The sequence below is a fragment of the Choloepus didactylus genome, chromosome 2 (genome assembly GCF_015220235.1).
Source record: "Choloepus didactylus isolate mChoDid1 chromosome 2, mChoDid1.pri, whole genome shotgun sequence".
Taxonomy (NCBI): Eukaryota; Metazoa; Chordata; class Mammalia; order Pilosa; family Megalonychidae; genus Choloepus; species Choloepus didactylus.
This window is the reverse complement of record NC_051308.1, coordinates 94,670,896-94,691,476: the sequence shown is the minus strand read 5'-3', so window position 1 is coordinate 94,691,476 and position 20,581 is coordinate 94,670,896. Positions and strand designations below refer to the sequence as shown.

Sequence of the window (20,581 nt, the reverse complement as noted above, 5' to 3'; positions counted from 1 at the left end):
ATGAACAGACAGGTTCTTAGTGGAGGATTAGTATTGGAATTGATCACGTGAAAGACCTGAAGATGTTCTCACTGGTGTTTTTACAGATGAGAGCATATCTGGGAGTAAGGTCTATAAGCTAAACTGTTTTCTGGTGGTCCGTTTACTCTGCTCTTAGCCCTGGTCACATGTCAGTCCACTTTGGGGTCTATTACTAGAAGAAATCCATATGTCACATAGAGGGTTGTGCTAGATGATCTCTAGAACCCTCTAGAAGCCATGCAGAAGTCTGCAGGAGGAACAATCCTATGGCATCCAGTGAGTTTGGTGACGCTACACTGAGGTCCTGGAAAGGAATCCAAACTGCAGGAGAGAACAGCCACTAGTAGAGTGAGATTTGCAGAAGGACTACTGTATCCTGAGTTATGTTCAGTACTGTGTGTTCTTGAGGGCTTCTGGAGGTCTATGTTTATAACCTAAAGGATTTAGAACATATACAGTAGAGGCATCTTTAAGAAGAGGCTGCAGAGTGTTCAGGACTCTCTTGCTCAGGGCAGCTCTACTGTTCCCAGTCAACAGTGTCTGTGTGCTGCTCGGGGCAGCAGGTGTCCCTCTAGATGGGAAACCGTGTCAGAAAGGTGGAATCAGCTCTGACACTACACCCGTGACCACAGGAAGATAAAGCTTTCAGGCATGTCTGCTTACTCCGGAACTGGGGTGGGGTGAAGGGAAGTTGAGAATCAAATATATTTACAGAATCTCACCTTTAGTTAACTCCTCTCTTTCCTCCCACCCCAGCCCCCAAATCCAGTGGACCTGAAGACATGTTGTTAAAAGGAATCTGTAAAGAATTTGCAACCCTTAGTCATGTTTTCAAATTGTCACATCTGAATACAGAACAAAGAGTGTGGCAACATATGTAGCTAAAGATACTAACTTTGGAGTCAACTTGTGTTTGAATCTTCCTCCCCCACCAAGTAGCTTAGAATGTTAGGCAAATTACTTAAAGCTCTGAGCTTTTCCCTCATCAGCAAAATGAGGATAAATGACAGACTTGTTTCATAAGGTTGTCACAAGGACTAAGTGCATATGACAATAGCATATTGGATCTCAATAGGTACTAGTTACAATTGCGTCTCCTACAGGCAGCACCCTCTTTTATACTGGGCATAGTGGTGGGTAAAAGTTCTAGATTTAAAATTTAGGAGGCTGGTTTCCAGTCCTAACTTTGCTTCTGTCTTGGCAGAAGCTTCCATTCCATTAGTTATAAAATGAGAAGGGTGGGTTGGATGATATTAAAATGTCCCTCTCATTTCAAAAGTCCAGTTTTCCCTAATCCTGACCTCATATTCTTCACAGTGCTCAATAAATGCTGACTGATGACTAGTTTACCCCTTGTTTTCATCACCCTGACTTCATGACTCCATGTTACTGACTTGGTTTCATTAACCAACCGGGGAAGCCATTTTTTGATTTCATTTGTTTTTAAACTGTCAAAACTCAGAGAAGTAGAGAAAACCTTACCGGTGTAGCACAGCGCTCGCTTTTTTTTCCCACAGGGCTCATCGTTCCACTTGCCAGGCTCCAAGGTGCCCTTGATATAGATCTCCACGCAGTCCTGGTTGTTCTGCTTGTTGTTGGGCTCGTTGTCAGCCCAGTTCTCGGCCTCTTTGGTAAGATTCTTTTTGGTTCCCACCCAGGTCCAAACATTATTGATCTTTCGGATCCCAATCCAGTAATAAGAATGGTAGCGGGGTATGACATCATTGAGATGAGCAATTTCTTTTTTATTCTGGATGGCTACTAAATCCGTGTAGAACCTCTGGCAGAACATCCGGGAAACATTCCATGAGTATGAGTTTGCACTGTAATGATAGGTCCATGCTGCTACTTTCTGATTCATTAGTTCTAGAATAAAGGGAAGGAGTGCCAGGTTAGCTCTTTCCTAGCTGGAAAGAGGCTGGGATTGTAAGTACATGTCTGTGTAGTAAGATGAATTTCTGACCAGAAGACAAATACCCAAAATATGACTAATTTATGTCCAATCTACTTGTTTTAAGGAAAAAGAGTGGATTCTACTATTCTCTTGTTCACTTAGGTGTTACATGAAGTCAGAATAGGAAAATGTTCTCTTCTGAAGATGCTTGGTATTAAAGATTTGGAATCATAAGATACCAGATTGGAAGGAGCCTTAGGGGTCATTTAATTACTCCTCTTCTCTTACAAATGAAGGAGGCGAGAGGCGGGGCAAGATGGCGGACTGGTGAGCTGTATGTTTTAGTTACTCCTCCAGGAAAGTAGGTAGAAAGCCAGGAACTGCGTGGACTGGACACCACAGAGCAATCTGACTTTGGGCATACTTCATACAACACTCATGAACACATCGAACTGCTGAGATCAGCGAAATCTGTAAGTTTCTGCGGCCAGGGAACCCGCGCCCCTCCCTGCCAGGCTCAGTCCCATGGGAGGAGGGGCTGTCAGCTCCGGGAAGGAGAAGGGAGAACTGCAGTGGCAGCCCTTATCGGAAACTCATTCTACTGATCCAAACTCCAACCATAGATAGACTGAGACCAGACACCAGAGAATCTGAGAGCAGCCAGCCCAGCAGAGAGGAGACAGACATAGGAAAAAAAAACAGCACGAAAAACTCCAAAATAAAAGCGGAGGATTTTTGGAGTTCTGGTGAACATAGAAAGGGGAAAGGCAGAGCTCAGGCCCTCAGGCTCATATGCAAATCCTGAAGAAAAGCTGATCTCTCTGCCCTGTGGAACTTTCCTTAATGACCCTAATTGCTTTGTCTCTTAGCATTTCAATAACCCATTAGATCTGTGAGGAGGGCCCTTTTTTTTTTTTTTTTTTTAATCCTTTTTTCTCTTTTCTAAAACAATTACTCTAAGAAGTCCAATACAGAAAGCTTTAAAGACTTGCAATTTGGGCAGGTCAAGACAAGAGCAGAACTAAGAGAGCTCTGAGACAAAAGGCAATAATCCAGTGGCTGAGAAATTTCACTAAACACCACAACTTCCCAAGAAAAGGGGGGTGTCCGCTCACAGCCATCATCCTGGTGGACAGGAAACACTCCTGCCCATCGCCAGCCCCATAGCCCAGAGCTGCCCCACACAACCCAGTGTGACAGAAGTACTTCAAATAACAGGCACACTCCACAAAACTGGGCGTGGACATTAGCCTTCCCTGCAACCTCAGCTGATTGTCCCAGAGTTGGGAAGGTGGAGCAGTGTGAATTAACAAAGCCCCATTCAGCCATCATTTCAGCAGACTGGGAGCCTCCCTACACAGCCCAGCAGCCCAGAACTGCCCTGGGGGGATGGCACTCACCTGTGACATAGCACAGTCATCCCTCAAGAGAGGACCAGGGGGTGCACGCCCAGGAAGAGGGACCCACTTGCAAGTCTCAGGAGCCATACGCCAATACCAAGGACTTGTGGGTCAGTGGCAGAGACAAACTGTGGCAGGACTGAACTGAAGGATTAGACTATTGCAGCAGCTTTAAAACTCCAGGATCACCAGGGAGATTTGATTGTTAGATCCACCCCCCCTCCCTGACTGCCCAGAAACACGCCCCATATACAGGGCGGGCAACACCAACTACACATGCAAGCTTGGTACACCAATTGGACCCCACAAGACTCACTCCCCCACTCACCACAAAGGCAAAGCAGGGGAGAACTGGCTTGTGGAGAACAGGTGGCTCGTGGACGCCACCTGCTGATTAGTTAGAGAAAGTGTACTCCACGAAGCTGTAGATCTGATAAATTAGAGATAAGGACTTCAATTGGTCTACAAATCCTAAAAGAACCCTATCAAGTTCAGCAAATGCCAAGAGGCCAAAAACGACAGAAAATTATAAAGCATATGAAAAAACCAGACAATATGGATAACCCAAGCCCAAGCACCCAAATCAAAAGATCAGAAGAGACACAGTCCCTACAGCAACTAATCAAAGAACTAAAGATGAACAGTGAGACCATAGTACGGGATACAAAGGATATCAAGAAGACCCTAGAAGAGCATAAAGAAGACATTGCAAGACTAAATAAAAAAATAGATGAGCTTATGGAAATTAAAGAAACTGTTGACCACATTAAAAAGATTCTGGACACTCATAGTACAAGACTAGAGGAAGTTGAACAACGAATCAGTGACCTGGAAGATGACAGAATGGAAAATGAAAGCATAAAAGAAAGAATGGGGAAAAAAATTGAAAAAATCGAAACGGACCTCAGGGATATGATAGATAATATAAAACGTCCTAATATAAGACTCATTGGTGTTCCAGAAGGGGAAGAAAAGGGTAAAGGTCTAGGAAGAGTATTCAAAGAAATTGTTGGGGAAAACTTCCCAAATCTTCTAAACAACATAAATACACAAATCATAAATGCTCAGCGAACTCCAAATAAAATAAATCCAAATAAACCCACTCTGAGACATATTCTGATCACACTGTCAAACACAGAAGAGAAGGAGCAAGTTCTGAAAGCAGCAAGAGAAAAGCAATTCACCACATACAAAGGAAACAGCATAAGACTAAGAAGTGACTACTCAGCAGCCACAATGGAGGCAAGAAGGCAGTGGCATGATATATTTAAAATTCTGAGTGAGAAAAATTTCCAATCAAGAATACTTTATCCTGCAAAGCTCTCCTTCAAATTTGAGGGAGAGCTTAAATTTTTCACAGACAAACAAATGCTGAGAGAATTTGCTAACAAGAGACCTGCCCTACTGGAGATACTAAAGGGAGCCCTACAGACAGAGAAACAAAGAAGGGACAGAGACACTTGGAGAAAGGTTCAGTACTAAAGAGATTTGGTATGGGTACAATAAAGGATATTAATAGAGAGAGGGGAAAAATATATATGACAAACATAAACCAAAGGATAAGATGGCTGATTCAAGAAATGCCTTCACGGTTATAACGTTGAATGTAAATGGATTAAACTCCCCAATTAAAAGATACAGATTCTCAGAATGGATCAAAAAAAAATGAACCATCAATATGTTGCATACAAGAGACTCATCTTAGACACAGGGACACAAAGAAATTGAAAGTGAAAGGATGGAAAAAAAATATTTCATGCAAGCTACAGCAAAAAGAAAGCAGGTATAGCAATATTAATCTCAGATAAAATAGACTTTAAATGCAGGGATGTTTTGAGAGACAAAGAAGTCCACTACATACTAATAAAAGGGGCAATTCAACAAGAAGAAATAACAATCGTAAATGTCTATGCACCCAATCAAGGTGCCAAGAAATACATGAGAGAAACACTGGCAAAACTAAAGGAAGCAATTGATGTTTCCACAATAATTGTGGGAGACTTCAACACATCACCCTCTCCTATAGATAGATCAACCAGACAGAGGACCAATAAGGAAATTGAAAACCTAAACAATCTGATAAATGAATTAGATTTAACAGACATATACAGAACATTACATCCCAAATCACCAGGATACACATACTTTTCTAGTGCTCACGGAACTTTCTCCAGAATAGATCATATGCTTGGACAAATGAAGGAGGCATATTAAGTTATTTTCCCAAGCCCAGGTTAAATGATACATAAAATGTCTCAATGACTTTCTGGAATCTACAGGCTATCCCTCTTAGCAAGGAAAATAAGATGCTTCATGACCGATGCATACCTGCTGGCCGAGCCTCTTTGCCTGCCATATTTATTTTCTCAGCAAAACAGAACTCCTACTTTCCCGCCTTTCCACATGTTCTTTCTGCTATCCTGGCTGCTGTCCCTGCTTTATGCCTGGTAAAATTTTACTCCTCCTGCTTTCCATGACTTCCCCAGGTTCCTGCCTCCAAGCTTCCATCTCACCTTGTACCTGCCTCCACCTCCCTATTGCTGTGTATTGCCATATCTGTGTGAAATTGCCCATACTTGCTATATTTTGACTCCCTGAAGGTGGGTTCTTTTTATCTCTGGGTCCTCAGCACCAAGCATGGAACTTGAGAGTTAATAGGTATTCAGTAAATACTTGTTGAATAAGTGAAACACAGCTAGTTTGTGGCAAAGCCAGGGTTAGAAATCTGATCTCCTGGTGTGTAATCTTAAACTCACTCCACTCTTCTTGGCTGTTTCTCCTTCATAAATCTACTCTACTTTCTCCATGTCTGCTTACAGGCTTGGTAGGGACTCAAAACAGCTTTTCTTTGCAAGCGTTTGTGATATCAAACAAAATAAAGTGCCCTTAAACAGTATGAAGGGCACAGTGATGCAAAATACTTTTATTGTAGCCAGTGCAAGCTCACTCGGGACAGAAGAGGCCAGTTCCCAAGTGAAGAGGTGTACAATGCAAGCAGTCAGGCCTGGAAATGGCTCCCTTTCCTGTTTATAAAACCGTGTTCCTATTCAACCCTCTCCTTTGCTGCCCCCGTGAGGGTTGGTAATGCTTGTCCCTCCCTCACTAACCCCTCTGCAGCATTGTTTTGCCTTAAGACTTTACACCACAAATTCTGATAAACAGGGCTAAATCAGGATGTTCATGGGCGCTAGGCATTTTTGCCTTTAAAAATTATATTTTGCAAGAGCATTGGTATAAAGATGAACATATTATATTAAACTAATTTCTTCGACCTAAACAAAAATGATTTTTAAGTATATTGTAGGCCCTAGACACTGTGCCCACTGGGCCTTATAGGCAAGTTAGCCCTGGATATATTGATCAGTGTGAGCTCTTCCTGAAGGCTTTCCCACAAAGATGATGATGATGGGTGCATTTTCTCCCAGGAATTTGGCTCAGACAGTTTTCTCCTGCTGCAACACTTTGCTACCATCCTTAACTTCTCTCAGTTGGTCTGGGCTCTACCTTAATTAGTCAGGGACAGGGAGAGGGTAACATAAAGTTTACCAGAGATCACAGCACTGAAGCAAAGGAGTTGGGTAGCTCTGAAGACTGCTATCTGAAATCTCCAGTTCCAGCTGACTTTTAGGCAAATGGCCTGAAACAAGAAAAGAAACTTGCATTTAGTATCCAAGTGCAACCAACATGGCAGAACCATTATAGTTCATAATTATTATAGTGAGTCAGAATTCTGCCTAGTTCCATTTGGGATGGTTCAAGCCCTCTGCTCCCTTCCTGTTTTTCACTTCTCTGCTTCTTGAGTCCTTCCCCAGATGGGCACTGTACCAAGGCTGAGGAGAAAACTCATTCCTTCATTTATTTGACAAATACTTATCGAGTAACTAATTTTTGTCACCAATTTTTCAGTATACATGTAAGAAAATACTAAACAAATGAATATGGTGTTATTATTATTCAGTAATCTCCCTTTAAGAACTGGCATCCCATACCCAAGAATAATAGGAAATCACATTTGAACTCCTTGGTCCACACAGATAATACATTGACCTATACGCTGATGAGCAGAACATCAACTAACTGTGGTGTGCTATGCCATCTATTCTGAATTATTGATCTCTCTTGTCCTCTTGCTTTGCCATTTCAGCATATACCTACAACATTATTCAATGTGTAACATATGTATGTATATACATATATATACATAACATATACTATACATAATACATACTTTTATGTGTATACAACATATGCGTGTGTGTGTATATGCATATACATATTTACACTCCATAAACTTTTTCCCCTTGGATTTGCAGCATATATTATTTCTCATGAGCTTCCTTTTGTTGGGGTTTCATCCACTCTATTAACATTTCAAAATATTTTTAATATTTCCAGAAGTTCTGGAAATGCTCATCTTGTCTAACTCTCTCATGATGCATGTGAAAATACTGGGGCTTGGAAGGTCTAAATGACTATCCAAAACCAAACATTTAGCAACAGAGCCTAACTTTGAAACTAGAGCTCTTTCCACTCTACTTTTGTGTCTCCATAAACCTCCAGACTTCCAAATTCCTGCTGGGTTGCTATTGTGGATAACGGTGTGTGACATAACCAAGCTTCCTGGGCATTGGTTCCCCTCCAAAGCCATCCCAACCAGCTACCAACATGAAAACAGTGCATTTGTGATGCAACCACAGTATCACTCCTTTTTCATGCAGATTGCTAGCTCATATCCCTCTTATATAGTAATTCTAAATTGCCAGGACTATGCTCCAGTGATAGATATACAGAGATGGGATGTAGGGAGTTAGGGTAGTATGTGTATGTGTGTGAACCTATACCACTGACTAATGGGCTAATCATTGTGTCCAGATAGTGCAGTTGATGCAATTCAAAGCAGTGCAAGTCTTACAGGCAGTTGGTTTAATCTTGGTATCAGAAGTTTGACACTTTTCTCCTTTAGGGGTTTCTGTATACTGGCTTTTATAAGTAGCTAAATCATGTGTTCTTATAAGTCAGGGCACTACAGGAGGCCACTAAGATATCATAATGCTATGATTTATGGTGATTTTATTTGCACAGGAAGTATAATGATAACCCCTTGCTGGAGACTTAACTCCAAGGTTAAGGTCTCTTGCCAGAATGTGTTGCATTGCCAGCTGTTATTACTATGCATTTCTATTTATTACTTAAAAAATACCTTGCCACCTGCTATTGCAGAAATCTTCAACTCAGGATGTATGTGATTCCCAAGGGGGTACACAAACAGAGAGAGTGTTAAGCAAATCTCTTTTCAAATTCTCAACTGCCATATGTATTCTTTCCTAAAACTAGTCTTCCCATGAATTGGGTTGAATAGGGTCTCCCTGTCTTCGTTTACTAGGACTGTCCTAACAAAGTACCACAAACTGGGTGACCTAAAACAAGAGAAATTTATTGTCTCACAGCTCTGGAGGCCAGAAGTCTGAAATCAACGAGTCAGCAGGGCTTTGCTCCCTCGGTAGTCTGTAGGGAAGAATCTTCTCCATGCCTTTCTCCTGGCCTTTGGTGGTGGCTTGCTGGCCACATGGTGTTCTCCCCCATCTGTGTCTGATTTTTCCCTTCTTACAGGGACATCAGTCATGTTGGATTAAGGCCCGCCGTAATTCAGTTTGGCCTCATCCTGACTAATAACATCATCAAAGACCCCATTTCCAAATAAAGTCACGTTTATGGGACCAGGGATTAGGACTCGAACATGTCCTTTTGGGGGACACAATTCAACCCATAACACCCTACAAAATTCACGTCCACCTGGAATCTCAGAATGTGACCTTATTTGGAAATAGGGTCTTTGCAGATATAATTAGTTAAAATTAAGACAAGGTCATTCTGGATTAGGGTGGGCCTGAAATCAAGCATGACTGGTATCCTTATAAGTAAAAGGAAATGTAGACGTGTGAGGTGGAGGCAAAATTGGAGTTAAGCTGCCACAAGTTGAGGAACTCCTGGGGCTACCAGAGTTGGAAGCAGCAGGACGTATTCTCCCCTAGAGGCTTCAGACAGAGCATGTCCTGCTAACACTTTGATTTCAGACTTAGAGCCTCCCAAACCATAAGACAATAAATTTCTGTTCCATTAAAGCCACCAAATTGTGGCACTTTGTTACGGCAGCCCTAAGAAACTAACTCCCTTCACTCGCTTTATACAAGAAGTAACACATCTTACTAACATAACTCTTTTATGGGGCCTTGCCTCAGATGTAAGAGCCGTTGGTGTGCCAAAGAGAGACGATTCGAAATATTGGTTGTAAGTATGGAGAAATAAAATGCCTTGAATGACAGTGTGGCAAATCCTTTTTCAAGTGGGTAGTTTCTTTTTCTCTCCTTTTCTGAAAATTGTGGGAGACCTAGTTAAGTTGTCAGCTGCTAAACTATTAGCTAAATTTTGATGGTAATCACTACATTATTTGGGGCATATAACTTGGAAGGAGATCAAAGAATTGTGGGACATTGACACAATGAAATTTCATTCCCATTTTCTTATTCATGTGAACCAAGTTTCTCAATGTTTAAATCTTTGAAAATGAAATATAGGAATAGACTTGATGCTGAAACTGTCTAATTATCAATAAATACTATTCATTCATGTATATTTGTACAAATAGGGAGAAAAGTCCCTCTTCTCATTCAGAGATGCATCTTTAATATCATTTAAATATAAAAGTGTAAGTTACTTATCAAAATCTGTAATCTGTTTATGCTATTTTGTTTAGTTGTGTATGAAAGTAATTGTAATGCTAACTCAAACAAGAATAAAATTATTTAGCACTTAGAACTATGAGGTTTCAGAACATACATCTTTTAAATTTTGATTTATTCCTTTTTTATTTTTGCAAAGAGGTATGATAGGGTAATTAAGAAAAGACTTTCACACTTAAATATATATTAGGTTAAGATTCTGTAGGGGAAGCCAAATAAAAATAAATATTAAAGGAGAGAAAATGAATAACATAAAATTCCCTTTTATTGAAGAAGAGCTTGTTTATGGATTTTTTTTTAAGCGGCGAGGGTTATCAGATCACTATGATATTTAATTCCATTGGATACACTAGAAGAAGTGATGGGACAGCTTTATTTTAAAATGCCTATATTTGCAATATACCAGAATTTACATTTAGAATTTGTGATGAAAAATTTTAGCTTCCAACTTAGAAAGGTGTAGGAGGTTACATAATTTTCTAGAATTTTTGGAGGTAGGAGAGCAAAAACATTGCTGCTGTAAAACACAATCACAAAGACTTCATAAGTTGACCCCCAGGGTTTTCCTTTGAAACTGTGCTGGGCTTCTATCAGGTAAACTGGAGGAGGAATGTAGCACGTTGAATATCGTGGCTTCTCAGGAAGTGGTTTTCTCCCTGTGCAGAGCATGGCTAGGGGTTTCTCAGAGACCGTTGCGACCAACTCAGGGGAATGTCGGAGGAGGCAGAGAAGGTGGGGATCCTGATCCTCTACTTGCACGCCCCACCCAACTATACCCAAATGCAACACTTTCACTTTTCAACTTTAAAAAACATTTAAACGTTTCAATAAGATTTGGTTTAAACAGATTTCCTCGGCAAACCGTCTACCACACCAAACAAAACAGAGAGAGTGAGAGAGGGCAAGTGAGCTGGAAATGCTGTTTTAAGGTTTCAGAGGACTGGTTAGATGCTTCTGATCAAAGTACATCTAAGAAGTGAAAATGCAAGTCAGTGTCCATTCCTGCTTTCATCTGACCATATCTTCCTTTTTTTTTTTTTTTAATCACCAAGTACTCTTGATAATTTCAGATTTCAGAGTTGGAGGACACTATAAAGATCACTGCCACAATTTAGCTTTCCTCAGGCTTTCCACAGCAGGTCTTTTGGACCATGAGGCTCAAGATGGGGCAAGCACCACTGTTCACCACTGAGACTCAGTGGGTTGAAGTGATTTGCCCAAGCTTGCACACCTGGATGAACACAGGGTTACAACAGTAAGTCTTACTCTAGTAGACTCATGAACTCCTTTGACAGACTGAAAAAAACTATGGTCAGGATCATTCAAAAAATGCACACTTGCAATTTTTAAAGAAATTTCAGAAGGCTCATCTGTCTGTCCATGTTAATGTACCTCGAGTTCAAATTTGAGTTAATGTTAAGGCTAACCAACAAGGGTTTTGTGTACAGGTTTGGGATGGGGGATTGGGAACAGGGGGTAGGTAGGACTTAAAAATCTTCCCTTGATCAATAATTTCCCTCTGAATCTTCTATTTGGGTACACAGACCTTCTCAAATCTGCTCCTGCTCTGTAGTATAGTCTTCTGGACCGAGCTAAATCTGAGTTGCTGAAAAATTAAGGGCTCTGTCCTTGTGTTACTAAGCAGGTGTTACTAAGTGTTGGAACAAGAGGAAATGCCTTTCTAGGAGAAGTGGCCACACGCTCTGTTAATTTCTACTTTAATGTTCTCTGGCAGCCCATTCCAAGCTGGAAGTCTCTGGGAAAGAGCCTGAGACTGGGTCATTACAGTAATATCCTGTGACCTGTGTAAACCTTCATTAAGGCTGCTTTGCACTGCCGTTCTCTTTAACTTGCATTTCCGAAGAACTGCAAGTGACTGTGGGGTGAGGAGAGGGGCAGACCAAAAGTGGGGGGAGCAAGTGTTTTTCCCTGGACCTCAGTCTTCACAGGAGACCAGTAGAAGACCTATGGCTGCCAGCACTCGAGGTGGCTTACAAATCTAGCAAGAATGGTGCCACAAAAAGGAGAACCTATTCCGCTGGGTACATTGTAGACCAGAGCTTTACAGTTTTAGACAGGCAGAACCAAATAATATCCCTCCCTCAACTCTTTGTCCTTCTGCCCAGCTACTGTCCAATTTCCCTCCTTCTTCTACAGCTAAGCTGTCCTCACTTCCCTGCCTCCCTTTTACTCTTCAGCCCACTCTCCCACCATCCTACAAAACTGCCCTTGCTAACTTCACCACTGATATCCTATTTACCAAACCCAGTGATGAATTTCCACTCTTACCATCCCTGACCTTTCTGGGGTAATACATATTGCTTATTTTGCTCAAAATGCTTCCCTTGGCTCTTTTCTTTATCCCTTTCTGACTTTTTAAGCAAGTTTTCTGAGGGTCTTCCTCTGGATCTTAGGCCTCTGCTTTCACTTTCATCTCTTGCTCTACTGCTTTCCCGGGACTTCCTTATAGTCACCTGTTTGCCAGTGGCCCTCAATCAGCATCTCTATCCCTGATTTTCTTCCTGAGCATGATCCCCACACATCCAAATGCAAACCAAACCTATGAGCATAGAGCTGGAGGGAGCTGCTGGCACAGACTTCTCAAGGGAAAGGACTCTGACTTATTCAGCTCTGATACCCCAGCCCTAATAAATATTTTATGGATGAATGAATAAATGGTAAATGATGGTAGAGGTGACAAAATAAGACAGAAAATATGGAAAAATATGTGATAATTAGAACTAAGTGCATTTTGATTATAGTAGCAATTATATCTAAGAAGAGCAGAAAAAGGCCATGCAAAAAAAATATATTCTTGGCCCTTTGTGTCATTCCATTTGAGTGTGAGAGAAAGAAGAGCATGATGGCTCACTCTCTTGTACATCCAAGTGAGAGAACAAATGAGCAGGACAGGCAGAATCAATGCATGTTCTCCACGCAGCTGGGGAACGAGAATAAGTGGAGGAGAAGTGGGGGGAATGAAAGACTGTTCCCATAGGAGTTGTGTCTCAGGAAAGCCTCGGGGGATATCAAACAGTAGCAGCTCTTAGGAATGGGTGTGGCGGTGAGCAGAAAGCCAATTTCAATCAAACCCTCCAGACTGGGTGTGACTCTGACAGGCTCTAAAACCAATAGGGTCTCCTGTGTGGGATGTATGTTCCTGTTAACAGACAGCACAGCTGGCCTAACCCCTCACCTACTTGCCAGAGAGCGTCTGAAGTCCTTGATTAGTGGGACCAGGGAGGGAAGACCAAGGTTTCCTCCCTAGTCCTAACCCTTCACATCACCCTGTTACCAAATCACGTTGACTTGACCTTCTAATAAGATACCTTGCTGTTCTCCAGATTTCTGCTTGCCTGCAACAGCACTAGTTCAGACATCATTAATTCTTTCCTGGGACAAGGCAATCATCTTTTAAGTGGTCTCTTTTCCTCCAGAACCACCCATCTACCTTGATAATACAGCAAGAGTGATGTTCCTAACACAAAAATATGATCATATAGCTTCACTACTTAAAATCCTTCAGCTTTTCCTTCTCTCTGAGAGATACATCCAATCCCTTCAAGCTGATACATGCAAGACTCTTCAAGACATGGAGTCTTCCTGTGTGTCTGCTCTTGTCTTCTGCCATCACCCCTCAGTCAGCCCTCACCCCCAATTCTACAATGCAAGTAAAACAGAACAACTTGTTATTTCCAGAAAGCACTGTATGTTCTCTATATTCTTCTTATGTTGGGAACACCTCTCTGATTCTTCCATGTTTGCCCAGCTCTGTAAGATCCAGTCTCCTCCTCCAAGAAGCCTTCCCTACCCCCACTCCCTTCCTCCTCCACACCGAGACAGGTTCTCTCTTATAATCCCCTTGTGTTCTTTCCCATTATTTACTTTAATAACTATTTATTTAGTGCTTACAATGTGTCAGACACTGTTCTAGGCACTGGGGTTGAAATAATGAAAGCAAATAGACACAGTCCCTGCCCTTATGGAGTGTACAACAGATAGCAGTAAATGAAAAACAGTACTGAGCAAAAAATCGTGAAAATAGAAGACAGTGATAGGTGGTAGGTGGAGAATTAAAATAGAGTTATGTGATAGAGACAGGGGACAGATCACCCTGGGCTTTGTGAGCCCAAACAAGGGGATGGGATTTTATTCCAAGTGCAGTAAGAAGTCAGTGGAGGATTTTAAGAGGGATAGTGATGTGGCCTGATTGATTTGAAAACTAGGAGGTCCTAGAGGTTAATTGAAGAGGTAGGTTGGTACCAGATTTTGTGGGTCTGAAAGGCCAGTCATCAGAAGGCATCCACTGTAGGGTTTTAAAAGAGAAGTGACATTATCAGATGCATCTAATGGTGCATTAGAAGCAGGGAGGCTGATTTGCAAAAAGAGGAAACTATTGAAATAGCCCCAGTAGGGTTAAAGAGAGCATGACTTGGGAGGGGAGCAGTAGAAATGCAAACGGAGGAGGAAGAGAAGAGTCATTGAGGAGGCAGACCTATGCAACTTGGTGGCAAAATCCAGGCATTACAACTGGATATATTATTTCCCTTAAGTTTCTGTGGCATAGTGGTGGTATAACACAGATATTGGTAGCTCCAGCTTAAAGATGGAAATTGAAACACAGAGAGAAAAGAGATAGTCACTAAGTCAAACCACAAATTAGAAATAAAGGAAAGAAGCAGCCCACGATATTAACACTTAGAATCAAAGCATATATTCAAATTAGACTATTGCTCACCATTATTTAGGGTGAAACATTAACATTAAAAGCTAGAATAGTATACCTAAAAGAAATTAAAAAGTCTTGTTGGACCATGGCTAAGCTATATCCCTACAAAAACAAATGGTCAGCTCTGTAATTGCCCTTCAGTCAAGGGGCTAGACAACAGGAAGACAATGTAATGAATGGCATTTATGAAACCACCACGTACCTACTCACCAACGTGAGGGTCTTTTCTCACTACCACCTGTTAGGTAGTGAGTCATATTTAGAATTTTGTGGATTTGGTTAATAAGCTTCCACTTAGAGATCCCTGAGGCCGCACATTTTAAGAGATGCTGGCCAGCCCAGGAAAATCTGAACCTTTTAGTTGCGTTTTGAAAAACAGTTAATGAAAGAAAACAAGAATTGGAAGTCACAGACCTAAGATGGTTGAAAGGTACAGATGGAAAAGAATCCGGACCTGCTCCTTAGCCCACTGAAACCCTAACTAATGTTGTCATAATTTAACTGTAAGTTACCAATCAAGAGTGTCCCCTCTGAGGTCTTTCTGATTGAAAATACCCCACCAGACTAACCTTAAACTCGTTTCTTCAGGTCCTAGAGATAAATTGAAGCCACTCTCTGAATTTGAAGCAGAATTTACACAGTTTGAGGTTCCTGAATCCCCAAAGCCAAATGTATTTAGAGTCCAAGGAAGAGGTCCTATCTTTGCAATATGAAAAACAATTCCAGGACTGGAGTCCTTAGCACTGCACTGCAGAGTTCCAGCCTAGTTTTGGGATGCCTAAGGAGGAGCTTCTTGAGCATAAAGCATAGGAGGCCATAGGGTAGGGATCTAACCTGGGATCCATGTGGATGTCTGGGAACCCCCTGGTAGTCTTCAAAGGCTGCTGTTTATATAGATGTTGGCATTTTTATCTGGGAAGAGGAGTTGGAGCTTTCTTCAGAATCTCAAAAGACTCCATGATCTAATATGTTTACACACTTCCAAATTAGAGGAGGAAACCAAAGAGGGGATCGAAGGAAGAGCGAAATGACTCCTCATTCATTTAATTTGACCAATTCAGGAGAAGTATGTCATACAAAAGATAAGACAAAAGGAATACACATTCTTATGTCACTGGGGTTCATCCTCTTATTCCTGTTCTCCCCAACACAGAAAACCTTCCTTATAAATACTTGAAAAGCATATGAACAGTAAAACAAAGAGTTGGGGTAATCTGATGTAAATATGGCTTTCTTCTGGACTCCCATAGAGAGGTTCCTCCCTAGTCACAGACCGCAGGAAGGTATGAAATACTCCTGTTATGTTGGGGGTGAAATTAGAGGTGACATAGCCATGTGTGCCTGATATAGGAAAACCATACTGAGTTCAAGAATGCCTAGTCTTTCTTGGATATTTCTTGGATTCCCAATCCCACTTTATCCCAAGGATTTTCTCTTTCTCAAAACAATAATAGCTAACATTTATTGATCATTTACTATGTCCCAGGCTCATATCTAAATGCTTTTCAGTATAATCTTATTTAGTCTTCACAACGACACTATGAAAACTGAGTCACAAACAGTGCTGCAACTTAGGGCAGAAACGGAAACCATATGGATGCTCCAGATCAGTTTCAGCAGACTCCAAGGACTTATGGAAAGAAATAGCAGGGCTGGGTACGAGAATCCATTCAACCACAGGCTTGTCCCAGGGAACTTACACAGCCTTCCTTTCAACCCAGACAGTAGAGCACTTTTGGAGAAGGGAGTTGCAGAATTTCCAAGTTCTACTCTGAGAGGGTCCTTGCAAGCTCCAATAGGAAGAACAGCAGCTGTGGAGCAAGAGTCCAGATCCTGACAACATCAAGCCTTGCAGCGCAGCCTTAGGTAAAACCCCAAGCCTCTGCAAGCCAGTGTCTTCACATGTAAAATAGAAATAACCCAACCTCATAAGGTTACTGGGATGGTCAAAAGGGACTGCAACTTTTGAAGTGCTTATGAACTCTACAGGCCTTTTCAACATAAAGCCCCGTAACTTTTGCTATTCCTCACATTCTGACTCTTTAGCTGCCCAGTTCAGCCCCAACCCTCCTTGTGCCCACTTAAACTCATCCATTCCCATATGAACGAGAAATGAACTCACCATTTCTTCTGCAGTCTCTGCTGGCTTTCTCCCTTCTGCCTGACCCAGACTTTTTATATTCTCATTGCCTCCCCTTGGTGACAGGCTGTTTAGAAGAGCAACTTCCTATTCTCGTTCCAGAAATTCACCACAGCCCTTCCCATGAAGTTAGATCGTTGATAATGCAGGAGCAATTTTGGCAGCTTAGAAATAGCAGTCACTTAGGAAGCAGGGGGTTGCTTACTTCTATGGAAGGTGGTCTGGAGAAAGGGGCAAGTGTGAATCACCCCAGACATCCTGTTTGAACAGTGCAAGAATTGTGCCTACATTCCCCCGTGATTAGGTTTCCTTTGATTATGTAGTGAACCACAATTTAAGGTTATACATTTGGAAAATATGTTTATATTAATCAAAATGTCCTAGTGTAAATTTTCCAGTTTTCATAAAATTTCAATGAATGTTTGTTTTCTATTTTAGCAACCTTCTGACGGAAAGGAGCAAAAAATAGTAACAAAATGTACATAATTAGATATGATGGGAAAAAGCCACTGAGGGTTTTCTGGCAGTTGAGGGGGATTATTGGAAAGTGTTTCCAAATAACATAAAACAGAATTGACCGTTTGAAAGTAAATTTTTCTTCTTATGTCTGAAGAAAAGATATAAAACTGGAGGTGGTTAGTATCTCTATTCCCTTGGATTGTGTAGGACTGAAAGGCTGTTTGGTGCCATGGCTAAGAGTTGGGCTGTGCTATTAAACTGCCTGAGACTCATCCTGGCTCCACCTTGGCTAGCCATGAGGCAAATCACATCAACTCTCTGTGCCTCCGTTTTCTCAGCTGTGAAATGGAATGATAATGAATTCACAGAGTTCTTGTAGAATTAAAACAGTTGATACCTGAAGAGTGCTTGAAACAATATCTGGCACAGAGTTGGCATTTAACAAATATTAGCTACTTTTATTGCTTTTCAGATTTGGTATCAGACAAGTATCAAGTATTTGGTATCAAGTCAGAAAACCATCACTCCAATGTATCCCCTCAGAACCTAGTTGAGTGGTAAGGGATGTTATTCTTTATTCACTCTACAACTGGTATACCTTATACATAGGCATCTCATGGAAAGACAAAAAAAAAAAAAAAAAAAAAAAAGGAATAAAATGGAAAGATCTGGAAGATAGTCCAAAAATAAAGGTGATTTATTTGAGCCTCAACTTGCACTTAGGAATTTGGAACAAAAAGAAAGGAATTACATAGTAGAAATAGAAAGATGGATGAAGATGGTGAGACGGTGATGAAGGAACGGCTGGTGGGAGGGATGAGGGAAACTGAAGGACAGGAAAAGTGGAGAATTCTGAGGCAGCATATTGTGGTGCATCAGAACCTGGAGCCAGACTGCCTGGCTCCACCACCCCAGTTGTGTGACCTGGACAAGTTACTTGACTTGTTTATGGCACAGTTTCCTCAACTATAACAAGATATAAGGATAATAAGTCACCAGACTCAAAGAAGTGTTAGGTAAATTGAATGAATTTACATGTAAAGTGCATAGAACAGTGCCTGTCACACTATAAGTGCAATGTAAGTGTTAGCTATTATTTCCATAAAATTTGCTTCTATTTCCTTCAGCTTTTATTTTCACTGTCCAGTCCCTCTTTTTGTCATTGCCCATTTAAAAAAAATTTTCTTAGATTGAGATGAGGAGGATGCTATGGAGACGCATAGGTTCTTCTTATTTTTTTTTTAATTAAATTCAGTTTTATTGAAATACATTCATACACCATACAATCATCCATGATATACAATCCACTGTCCATAGTATGATAACATAGTTATGTGTTCATCACCACAATCTATCTCTGAACATTTTCCTTACATCAGAAAGAACCAGAACAAGAATAAAAAATAAAAGTGAAAAAAGAACACCCAAATCATCCCCCCATCCCACCCCATTTGTCCTTTAGTTTTTATCCCCATTCCTCCACTCATCCATACACTAGATAAAGGGGGTGTGATGCACAAGGTCTTCACAATCACACTGTCACCCCTTGTAAGCTACATTATTATATAATTGTCTTCAGGAATCCAGACTGCTGGGTTGGAGTTCGGTAGCTTCAGGTATTTACTTCTAGCTATTCCAATACATTAAAGCCTAAGAGGTGTTATCTATATAGTGCATAAGAATGTCCACCAGAGTGACCGCTCGACTCCATTTGGAATCTCTCAGCCACTGAAACTATTTCGTCTCATTTTGCATCCCCCTTCTGGTCAAGAAGATACTCTCAGTCCCACAATGCCGGGTCCACATTCATCCCCGGGAGTCATACTCTGCATTGCCAGGGAGATTTACACCCCTGGGGGTCGGGTCCCACGTAGAGGGGAGGGCAGCGAGTTTACCTGTCGAGATGGCTCAGTTAGAGAGAGAGAGGGCCACATCTGAGCAACAAAGAGGTACTCAGGGGGAGACTCTTAGGCATCATAGGTTCTTCTTGATAATGTGCTTTAAGTTCGATAAAAAGGATTCTTAGGAATACGAATGGGAGGAAATGACTTTGTTTAAAAGCTGTTCAGGCTGGATACCATTTGCTCATATGCATTTAATTTATGTTGGAGATTTAGGTTGTCTCTAACTATGTTGCCATTAAAATAAGATAGATATAATTGCCATATATTTTAATTATTAGTGATAGTTATCCACTTCATATGTGTTTTCTCTTATCTCCATATTATACTGTAAGTTTCCTGAGAGCAGGGACCCTTTCCTATATTAATCTTGTGTCTTCTTCAATATCTTGCAGAGGATAAACAGTTGCTCAACAAATGCTTATTGAGTCATTGATTTCATTGATGACTCTGGGTAGACACAATGAAAGGGCTCTCTCCCATCTTCCCCTCTGAACTCTATTTATGTTATTACCGTGCTGTATTCACATACAGAAGAAATATTTAAGTCCCTTCGAGTATCCATGCAGGATGCTGGCACAGGGATGCAATAGTGAGCAAAAAGGGACACAGTCCCTGCCCTCAGTTTAGTGGGATATCAGATATTAAATTTAAAAATCACAAAAATAAATGCACTAAGAAAAAAAATGTGGTGCAATGAAAGAGTAGTGCAGGGGCTTGACCTGAGGGAGGCTCCCCTGAGGGAGTGACCTCAGAGCGGAGGTCTGAAATTTGATTAAGAGTTATCACAGTGCTTAGGGAAAGCATTCTAGGCCGTGGAGGCTTGGAGCAACCTGGAACCAAGAGACAGCTGCACGGGCTGGAGAGCAGGAAAGAAGATTGGAGAGGTAGGGAGGGCCCGGAGCACTCCAAGAAAGAAATTCAGACAAGTACAAAAAAGGAGAAAACAATCACCAAAAGTACCCAAGAGAGTAGCAACACAATATCCTGTTGTTTTTCTTTCATATCTTTTTAATGGAATTTGAATTATATTGTGCATTCAGTTTCAAAATCTGCTTTGTTCATTTAATCATACATAATTAACCTTTCTGACATTTAAAATGTACTTCAGGTTTAGTTACAACAAAAGAAGCCCAAAAATGTAAGTAGATATAAGTACAGGTATAGATACAGATATGGATATAGATACAACATAAAGACAAGGAATGAAGGGTAAACTCAACATTCCCATTGCTTAAATGTCCTTATCAAAACTTCCCAGACATATGGCTTTTGAGCAGTTGCCTAGTTTCTTTCT

General features: G+C 41.1%; 1 protein-coding gene across 3 annotated transcripts in view; it reads right to left on the bottom strand.

Annotated features, from left to right (window-relative positions):
* Positions 1–16,980, bottom strand: part of LOC119526371 (selectin P) — a 41,834-nt gene extending 24,854 nt beyond the window's left edge. For all 3 annotated transcript variants that reach the window (XM_037825395.1, XM_037825396.1, XM_037825397.1), the window contains exons 1-3: positions 16,907–16,980; positions 6,862–6,952; positions 1,504–1,887 (exon numbers count right to left, since the gene is read on the bottom strand). In XM_037825395.1, the coding sequence (XP_037681323.1) occupies positions 1,504–1,887; positions 6,862–6,952; positions 16,907–16,909 (478 nt within the window). In that variant the 5' untranslated portion in view covers positions 16,910–16,980. The remainder of the gene's footprint in view (positions 1–1,503; positions 1,888–6,861; positions 6,953–16,906) is intronic.
* Positions 16,981–20,581: the final 3,601 nt, after the last annotated feature.